The sequence below is a fragment of the Boleophthalmus pectinirostris genome, unplaced genomic scaffold (assembly GCF_026225935.1).
Source record: "Boleophthalmus pectinirostris isolate CB_2022bp ecotype Guang Dong unplaced genomic scaffold, ASM2622593v1 HiC_scaffold_23, whole genome shotgun sequence".
NCBI classification, from domain to species: domain Eukaryota; kingdom Metazoa; phylum Chordata; class Actinopteri; order Gobiiformes; family Gobiidae; genus Boleophthalmus; species Boleophthalmus pectinirostris.
The window spans coordinates 24,660,459-24,671,179 of record NW_026571207.1 but is presented as its reverse complement, the minus strand read 5'-3'; the positions used below and the strand labels follow the sequence as shown (position 1 = coordinate 24,671,179).

Below are 10,721 nucleotides of genomic sequence, written 5' to 3'. Positions count from 1 at the left end.
GTATGTCGTACTGCTGCACAATATTGTTGTTCACTCTGCTACTTTTTTTTAAAATCTTAAATCTTAAATATTTGGTTAATGTAAATGCAGGCAGAAAATAAAACAAGTCAAACAGTTTTACCATATTTATAACCACTGATAGTACAGCTACAAGCTAATGCCATGTTAAACATAACACCTAAGAAGGAAAACTATTATATTACAGTCCTGCACAGCAGGAAACATTGGTCAAAAGAAATAAATGGACTGAATGTTATGACACAAAATCGTCCTTTACTTGGACATAAATAATAAAGTGTATTGTGATTTAGTATACTCTGTAAAAGGCACTTAAAATATTTTCCCATAACAATCGGACAGTTAACTGCATCTCACGGTTACAATTTTGAATGAAGCACTATAAATTACTGTCAGTATTAATACATCCTTCCTTCTATACATATCAAAATATTGATTTAGTATCATAAACTTCAATTAATAAACTAAGTTCTCAATGGTTATATAATTATTACATAAAATAGAATATATAGTATACTGAGGACAAAGGCTGGACTGATGGTTGAAAATGGCTCAGAGGCAAAGACTGGTGATCACATCTGTTAGCTTGCCCCAGGCAGTAGTGGCTATTGAAATAGTTCTCCACCAGTGTCCTGAATTATTTACTGTTTTGCGCTATCAAGCTCTTTCAGACTTCTCAAGCTTGTAAAGTGCAAAATATACCTCCATTATTACTGTTATTAGTAGTGATTCACATCTAGTCAGATGTATTATCTCTGACCACAATTTCTGTCCCAGTTTCTGAGTCTGGATGTTCTAACTGTGCCGTGAGGAAGGGACTAAAAAAGAAGTCAAACCCAAACTGTAATGCATTTTGAACTGTGCGTCTCCAGTCGTGTTCGATCTTGTATTGTTTCCTGGTGGGCACCCGGGCATCTCCACAGGACAGGCAGTGAATCGCTTTCAGTTCAAACACAGGCCACTTAGAGCCTAGACGTCCTTCTAGGATGGTACTAAACTCCACAAAACTGCCCCCATTCAAATGTAAAAGCACAGATTTGAACTCATTACTCGCTCTTAAAACAATATCTTTAGTTGAGTCTTCATCTTCTACTATTGTGCCATTTTTAGTCTTTCTCTCTTGAGGCATGCCCAACGTGACTTCAAATTTGTATCGGTCAAAGCGTTTGACATGGCATTCGTTTTTAGCTAGTCTTTTAAGTCTGCATAAAGGATTTTCTGGAGTGGGGGCATTTGCAGGTTGAGGCCCATCAGATGAATCTTTCACTCCATCACATTTAGGGTACGGTTCACCATAGAGACATCGCATCCAGTTCCCCACAACAACAGGAAGAAGATTAATAACTGACTCGGGTCCGTTCTCTATGTCAGTTACCCGCACGTATTTGAAGCGCCCTGTCCAGGTGACGCGGTGTCCTTCAAGATGAGAACAGAGGATTTGAGTCTGAGCCATGTTAGACTCCTTCCAAGCCAAAGGACCACAAAGATTGCTATATTCGGGCCATGTTAGTGTTGAATTATAAACTTTCATACCATCTGATCTATATACATACATCCAACAGAATAACACCACTGCACTGATCCAAACCAAAATGAGCTTGACGATGCTGCTTCTGGACAATGAACGTAAAACTTTGATAGGATTCAAGCTAAAACGCGTCCACAGTCGCAGCACAACGGGTACAAAACAGATGACAAGGGTAACCACCATTTTAGTAACTTCCAGTGCAAGGAACCACTGCCATAACTGGATCATGAGCATTGCAGCAAGGCCCAGTGTTAGAATAGGCAAGGCAAATAGGAACAGCAGGTAGCCAATACAAGTACGGATAAGTCCAATTGCAGAGGCATTATTGAGAAAAACCAAACACAACTCACACCAGGTGAAACAGACCAGATAAGGCACCAGGCAAAGATAAGTGCCTTTAAATCCTTTTACTTGTGCCATGCAAAAAAGTAAATAGATAAGATGTCCATACAGGAGACAAGGGACTCCTATGTTTAACGCCACAACTTCTCCAAGAGGCAATGAAAAGAAAGTCATCCCAAATATTTTGAGGATCCAGAAGGAGTCCGGGAGCAGGTGGGTGAGAGAGCAAATCCCAGACAGGACTTCAGTAAAAAGGGCTTTCCGGGCGAAGATTTGAGCGGAGGCATGGAGGCTGTGGAAAGCCGTAATGGTGAAGAAAAGGGCAACTGCAGCCATCTCTGAGCAGGGGACCCAGGACTTGTCCGCAACAGGGAAGGAAAATACCACAAAGATCACAGAGAGTAGAAAATATCTGAAACATAAATAAAGGGCAGATATAATGACAAAATTGTTATGTTGCATTTAAATAATACTATTATCTTTAAGTGCATTTGAGCCTAACAAAATATATATTAGACCATAAGTGATATATGTAATACAGCATTTTGACAAAGCTGTACAAACCTTTTGGTATACTGTAGATTAGTTAGAAAAAAAAAACTTTCTTGCCATGTTTTTGGTTATTGTCTGGGATTTGGAGAGGAATAATTTGTATGTAATATAGATTTTTATTTAAGTAAAATGGTATATTTCCTTACAAATAAGGTTCCAAATGTGTCCATCCAAAGTTTGTTTCAGCCTGGTCCAAGTCGAGACCAGGCTCAAAGTGTGCCAACAGATCGGTCAATGCGCGATAATTCTCCCAGGCTTTTGAATTCTGTTTGAAAAAATATTTATCATTTATCAAAGTATTTATTAATCTTACTAAATATCAAAGCTTTTGAAGTTACTATTGAAGTGGTACTAACCTGAAATACCCTTAGTGTGCAGATGACCATGGAAAAAAATGAAAGATAAAAGACCAGCAATGGAATACAAAATATAAAGAATTCTATAGTGAGGTTGGAGATGATGAAGAAGAAGATGAGAGCATTGACATGGTGCGTGGGGATGAGAGCACTAAGCCACTGCATGCCAGCCCGGGACGCCCAGTCGATCAGGTGCTCCTTTATCTCCAACAGAGCGTGAAGGGGGAACTTCAGCATCTGAGAGAAGCACAAGCAAGCACAAGTGAGTATATCATTAAACTGTATTTCATTGAAATTACTGTTTATTACTATTCCACTGATGCAACAACCTTAAACCCGCAGGTGTAACTTTTCTGAAGGAGGGTCCGTCAAATGCTTTTCTCCATGGAGACATTTATAATTTGTCTGGAAAGTTTTGTGGTATGGTATTAAACCTTTCTATCTTCAATGTTCATGGAAACCAAACCTGACCAAGTTACAGATTAGATCAGTGGAGAGGCAACCCTGCTCACAGTCAGTTTTTTTTTTAACTATAAAATAATCTGTAATTCAATAAATGTAAATTAGAGCCATTTAATGTCGTACTGTGGCAGAAACAAGCAGGACCCCCAACCAGAAAGTTACATAGTGCACCTTTAAAGCAGGATAATCCCAGTAAACCCTTTTCTATGTGTACCATATTATGGCCAACAATAAATATATATCAAGTATCTAATATCTACAATGTCTATAATGTGCTGATGTTATCATTTAGACCTTACTACATAAAAGTGAGAAAATGCAAATAAAAGATAAATGAAAATATATTGTTTATCTATTGAACAGTATGTCATAGAATCCATTCAGCACACTGCTATGACTTTGTATGTCTTTGTATGTTATGTAGGACTTGACTGAGATTCTATTACCTTTTGAGGAAGAGGGAGCTCATCTGGATTTTTCACATGGACAACATCATCGTCGTCATCATCATCTCCAGCTGTGGCCATAACCCGAGATGGTGCTACCCCCTGAGCGTACTTTTTGGTCATCTCAACAAAGTCATCCAGGCCCACATGAGAACAGGCTGCAGAAAATCAAACATATTATTAGTATTATGTATAGTAGAATAATATTATCATCTTTATGAATGTGTATTGTATTCAGCTATGGGTTTATACTGTAGGTGCCATTTTGAGTACTTCTGACCATTCAAAAGGTATACTGTGTTTTAAATTTGTTAATTGCTATAAAAACTGTGCTTCTTTTTCATCACTCTGAAACCCGTGGATAGGGACAAGTGGAACAATATTACTAACAACTGTATATTTATCTAAAGGCAATTCCCAATGTCCATTCCCTTATACAGAACATAACAATACAACACAAAAGAGCAGTCACTGATAATTTACTAATTAAACAAGTCAGTTATAACTGATTGCTTGGGTTTTATCTGTACTGAACTTACACTCACTGGTGACCATAGTTTCCAGAACTCTCCTCTGTTTCTTGGCAGAGCTGTTTAGTGGACTCTGTGGCACTGGTTGACCTGTAGATGCACAAAAAGTAGCAGACATATATAATTAGCACACAAGAGTAACACACATAAACTTTGTCACTTATTTTCTTATACCTGGCTCAGTGTGGACGTGCTCCACATTTTCAAGCATCTCAGACACAGCCACAGACTTTTTTCTGTCTGGATTGAGCTTCCAGTACATGAGCAGAGCAGCTTTTCTCACACCTCTTTCAAAACGCGACTCTGTACTCAACTTCTTCACCTCTTCAAAATTCTCTAAAGTAATGCCTACAAAACAAATTTTTATGAATGTTATGCTTAATCACTTAAAGAAGGCATGTTATACTTGAATGGCTTAATTAATGAAACCAGTTAATTGACTTCCTGTTCAAAACCTGCCTCTACATAGTGAAATTGCAAACAAGCAGATTTATATTGATGAACTTATGTATTACGGATATTTTTGAACATTTTTGAACATCATGTATGACCCAGAGTTACCACACACAGTGACTTAAAACTTTGAGTAAAGACATACACAATTATAATATGGTTAAAACTTCATAAATATGATTAAAACTTTTAAAAGGTCCTATATTACAGAATAAGGATTATTGTGATCTTTAAGCCATGTTATGTTAATATGTTACCTCCTCAAAAAAAAAATAAAAAATAAAAATACCAGGAATTGCGTTTTGTTTCAGTCACACATGTTTGAGTAATGAAGCAGTCATTTTACAGTTAACAAAGTTAACAGCTCCCTTTTGCCTTTTTTTCAGTAGAGATCGGCAAGTCCAGGGCTGAAATTATCCAAATGATTCTAGTGAAAGAATTCAGCCTAAATATGCAGGATTTGTGTGTTAAAAGTGTGAATGAAACAAAGCACAACTCCAGGTATGATTCTGATTAGGAAACAACATTATAACAAAGATCAGAAAATAACATATGTTCCCTTTAAAGCAAAAGTGTATTGTTGGGACATTTACCTTTCCTTGCAGCCAAACATTGCTGTAGTAGTTTGACAGCATCTTTGCGCCCCTGTTTGGCCGCCTGAATCAGCCAAGTCACTGCTGTACAGTTATTGAGCTCCTCGTCTCTCTCCTCTCCTAGTGCCAGGAAGTATCTGCCCATCTGGACACAAATACATCACACAATTAGCATTCAGGACATTACTATGACTTGGGTGACTTATGAGCTCCTAAGAATAGCTCTCCATATGCTACATTATGTAAAAATCATACTAACCTTCATCTGGGCTTTGGCATCTCCTGACTTTGCTCTCTCCTCCAAAACCTCAAAACTAAATTCCTCTTCTTGGTCTTCTGAAAAATAAATAAATAAAAAATAGGCATTGGGCTATTTGCAAAGGAATATGTACTCAGTATTTTGCATGAATCAGACTCACACCCATGCTTAAGTCACCTGCAAGAATGTACAGTTATCTATTGATACTTTGCAGCTGATGGCGTCAACATTCCCTGGGAGTGTGAGGCTAACTGTAGGCTCTGCTTGGTTTGAGGCACTGTTAAACTGAAATCTGAGCTTTGTTTGAACACAATCTGACCAGAAAGAGCTAATTTAGTCACAGTAAGCTAGCATTAGCCAAGAAATTTTTTTTCCAGTTAGTCACTCTCACCTTTTTGTTGAAAATCAAACAGGTAAACATGACCATGAACACAATGTATTATACTGATCTCATTTTTTTTTTCTTATAGTCTGAACATGACAGCAGTATAAAAGTGAGTGTGTTTAAAAAGACTATTCATGTTTGCACAGTTTGAATTTGTGGTGTTGTTGATACGATTTTAGTTTTAGTAATTATGCTATGATTAAAATGAATAGCCTAATGAACACATAACCAGAGCTACAATTCCTTTTTGTAAAGCTAGGTTATAGTCTATTTAGCCTCTGTGACCCATGGCAATCAATGTGTAGTGTAGATTCAGTATGCTGTACTGTACATTGATTCACAATGTGAACAAACACATGGCATTGAGCTAAATAGCTAAATAGAGCTGACTTGGCATGACACGATAAGGGAGACACAAGTTTTCTGTGGGTCAGCAAAATGGGAGAGGCTATTTTACATGACGTTTGAATGTGTGGAGTTACCATGGGAAAAAAAAAAAAATAGGAGTGGTAGCGTGCTGCACTAATAGACACATAAAAAGAACAGGAAATAAATTGTAATTCTTGCAAAGTTAACCAACATTTACCTGGCTCTGGTGTGAGAGGGGTTTGCGGCGGTGTGCTTGCTCCAGAGATGGGACTTCCAGGAGAGGCTGCGTTGAGCTGAGACCTACCCCCAACAGAGGCACTCCTGATGGGCTGCCGCAGAGGAGAGTCAGGTGGTGTGGAGAGGGAAGAAGAGCGTGACAGCTGGCCTGGAGATAACCGTGGAGAAGCAGTGGAGGTCGTAGGGGTTGCTGGTGGAGTTGGCATGTTGACTCTCGGTCTGGTTCGGTTTGAGGTAGTAGTTGAATTAGACACTGAAACGCCTGATCTGATAGCAGGGCCACTCGGGACTCCAGTTAGTGATGGGTCCATGACTAAAAGAAAATTGTATGATTTAGTTTAACATTATTTCTTTTCAGACATTCATTGCCTTTGCTTAACATATAGAGCAGATGACACTTAAAACAGACATGGAGGAAAAACAGAAAGTGTCAAATATTATTTTAACCCTTGTTACCATGACACTGAACATATGGTTACATGATGTACAGTTTATTTTAGTCAAGGGCTATGGAAAGCTATGGAAAGGTCTGGCTATATCTAGACAATGACATCCTTCATATGCCCTGAATGGGAAAAGTGGGTCCAGTTGCACAATGGGGAACCCCCGTTATAACAAGATGAGGCTCAAACAGGACACAGATAAAAAAAAAAAAAAAAAACGTAATCTAGAAACGTGGGTAGGCGACATGTTACAAACTTACCTGCAAATAAATATTGATTTCAAGCCTTGTGGAGTTTGCAACATATTAGCTACATCTGGACATCTGGTTTCTTGGTGTTTAGCACTGACCTTTGCAGACAGATGCCTTGATCTCGAACGATGGCGACAAACTTCAGATAAAAAATTTACTTTATAATGTCTCGAGCCATTTTTTCCTTTCGTTTTAGTTGCTGTAGGATGTATGCTTAGGGTGTCTCTGGGTGATCAAACTCCAAACAGACAATACACGGACACACGGGGTCAGCTACTTCCCTGAACGCACCCGCCCACCCTGCAATCCGAGACTCTGATTGGATCACGTAGAGTCTCAGAGTCCTGTGATTGGCCACCGTCTGAGCTGTACACTCTGTGACAGACATTAGTAGTCGCTTTCCAGCCTAGCGTCGTTAGTAAAACCTTCGGTCTGTTTAACGAAGACCATCCATGCATAGGCCTATTTAAGGTTACACTAATAAAGACAGATTTTTGGTTTAGCCTGAGTAGTTTTCTGATGACTATTTGTACAAACAGAGCGAGCTCGTTAGTTATATCTTCTTTTGATTTTATCTCCTGCAATGCACATGTAATGTCAATTTTGTACCACATGAGGGCATACCGGCATACTTGCATATTTCTGAAAGTCCAGTGAGTTGACTCAATCCATAACACTAATTCGTGAAGCATCCTGAATTACTTTTTAAATACTTGACAGGTAAGTACATTTATCCTGTGCATAATATATTACCTTTTATGACCATTTATCATATTAAGAAAAATAATGTATTTCAGAAATAGCCTAATTTTAATCGTCGGTGAGATAATATGTATAATATTATTTTTCTTTATTTATATTGGCAGCATGGCTTCCTAAAAGAAGGCTACAACTCAAATTCAGAGGAGGATGGAATAGAATAATTAAAAAGATAAGAAAATAAGTACCATCTGGATGGAAGCATTAAAGTTCAAATCTAGAGTTCAACTGAGTGTCATGGGAAAAGGAGAAAATGGGGGCGGTAATTACTTAAGTGCCGCTGCATAAAGTAGTTATGCAAATAATTCTAGATTAGTAGATTAACACAATCCAGTTGAGAGGATAAACAAGTTCCGCATACTCCCATTCTTTTGAGACACATGACTACAAATTAAATTTTGATCTGAATTAGGGAAAGCAGCTCAAGGTGGACTGTGTAATGTGGTTGCTTTTTTGGAGCAAATTTCTTTTCATTGGATAACCCAATCTGGTTAGGGAATCTGTCCAATCACATTTCAGTGAATTAGGTCTGAAAATACTACAACTTTATGTGTATGTTCTAACGTTTAAAATCGTCAGTGAATAATGTTTAGTTGTGGGAAGTGCTATAGGGGGCAGTCTTCAATGTGAAAAATACACGAAGAAGAGTTAGAACTGTAACCATAGCAACACAGGGCTGCACTGATGATGTGTTTTTGCCATCAGGAATTCAAGTCACTGGGTTTTGGCCTTTGAAGTTTCCCCTCTGCAAGAACAAAGATTTAATGCGCTGTCATCACAAGTAAAATCTCCACATTACATGCGTGTGTGTTGCTGCCAAAGATTAAGCCTTGACAAAGACTTGTATATACAGCCATGATAGTAACATTTGCTGTAGTTTCACAAAAGAGACATTTAGCGAGCCATCAAGTCATGTATTGATCTGTTACTATTTAGGTTTGTTGTCCATGGGGAACAGTGCACATTTAAAGGAGTGGCCACTTTATTTTATTAACAATCTAGAGTCAAACACTGTCAACATAATCTCTCAGTTTGCATGGATACAAATTAGTGGAATACTATAATAGTCTACCCATAATAAACGTGGACAGTATAATAGCTAATTATCCTGTGAAAAATTGGAAGGAATTGTGTGGAAAAATAGGCATCAGCATTTCCCCAAACCACAGGCAAACCCATGGATACTTCCTTGCTCAAATAACATTTACAAATCATGTTGGATTTTTTTCTTTAGACTGCATTGTATTTGTCATGTGTTTAATAAAATTTGGGCATCTTGGAGCCACTGTTGGGGTGAGTGAGTCATGGAGAGTCTTATTTCCTTCATATGAACACCTGACGTCATCTAAAGACCTTTTTGATGGAAAATTTAGGTCAGTTTGGTTTGAAGGCTGCTTTTACAATGTTATGTCTGTGAGGTTGGTGGGAATATCTGACTACTGTAGAGCTTCAACACAATAGTAATGCTGGGAGACATGAGTGTATATAGTTTATCCAGCCAGAAACTTACAAGTATATGAAGACTGCTATAATAATTAATTGTAGGGCACTATCCATGTTTAAGAAGTCATTTTGACATAACTCGAAGATGTCTCTCTTAGGTTACTTAGGACAACCTACTGATGTATCTGAGCCTACTATTTGCATAAAAAATTATAATCTACATGTATTGAGTTCAAGCCTGTCACAATAATTACTATCGACTTAATGTCCAATATACTGTATGAAAGCTGGAACAATATTTTTGAGAGGGTCATATTTATCGTGTGGACTTTTTCTTTGTACTAATAGGAAATTTTTGGTTATTTTTGGCTGTATGATTTGAACTGTAAAAGACTGAATTCATAACTTCTATGACTCATTACAGATACAAACTGCGTTGTTTACTAAGATACTAAGTTGTTACTAACTGTTTCATTCTGCTATTTGTTGATTGTATTGATATATTATTTTAAAGAACACTGTAGATTTAAAGTAGTTTTTGTGGTTTAAATCTGCTCTTGGATTATTGAGTGAGTGACATAAATTAGTTATAATATTATCGTTTGTCTATATTTACTTCAGCAATATAATAATAAAATTTGTTGTTGTGACATGCCTAGATGAGTTCAAATTGGTCAGAATCCAAGTTGATAGTGGACACTACAGGGTAACAGAATTCAATTGATGAGATGAAACTCATCCTCTTTCTCTGTATTTTCTTGTGTCTAGTCTTACCTTTAGCCTGCAGCAGTGGGTTACATTATGCAGCCATGCACAAAGGAGCTGAATGGCAGGCTGGCACTGTGGCGAGGGAGGCAAAGACAGGCAGCTGTGCGTAAGTAATGCTCCCCCCTGAATGTGGGTCACACTGTCACTAATTTCACACTGTCAGAATTTTCACCTATTTTTATAATTAACCAGTCATGCTATCTCACTGTCTGTCAATATGGTATCATCCTTTTGCCTACTGTAAGATATTACTTGTATATATTGAGCATTTTGAAAATTCTCTGGAGAAACGTGATCAGTTACACTATAAGCGTGATTTCATTTTTGATTTAAGCTTAATAAAATCAGTCAGCCATGATTATTCTGGTTCTGGTCTACCAAACAGAATAGATTCTAAAGACTGCACATCGGATTAAATATTATTTTATATAGGCTAGGCTAATTCATACTGTCCATTCTAGAGCCTAAACTCACCCAATAGCTGATTCGTTGGTTTTATTTGCCAATTAGCCTGATGAGTGTAACTG

At 37.7% G+C, this 10,721-nt stretch overlaps 1 protein-coding gene across 3 annotated transcripts; it reads right to left on the bottom strand.

Annotated features, from left to right (window-relative positions):
• Nucleotides 1-112: 112 nt before the first annotated feature.
• Nucleotides 113-7,521, bottom strand: wfs1b (Wolfram syndrome 1b (wolframin)). Of its 3 annotated transcripts, none has more exons than XM_055159307.1 (10): nt 7,234-7,521; nt 6,511-6,843; nt 5,540-5,616; nt 5,281-5,425; nt 4,409-4,582; nt 4,244-4,324; nt 3,705-3,862; nt 2,797-3,033; nt 2,587-2,705; nt 113-2,300 (listed from the first exon to the last, which is right to left on the bottom strand). In XM_055159307.1, the coding sequence occupies exons 2-10, from the start codon at nt 6,839-6,841 to the stop codon at nt 755-757; spliced, it is 2,868 nt and encodes a 955-aa protein (XP_055015282.1). In that variant the 5' UTR covers nt 6,842-6,843; nt 7,234-7,521; the 3' UTR covers nt 113-754. The 3 variants fall into 3 exon arrangements, with proteins under 3 accessions (XP_055015282.1, XP_055015283.1, XP_020782850.2); XM_055159308.1 differs by having other exon boundaries at nt 5,540-5,613; nt 7,323-7,518; XM_020927191.2 differs by having other exon boundaries at nt 7,323-7,515.
• Nucleotides 7,522-10,721: the final 3,200 nt, after the last annotated feature.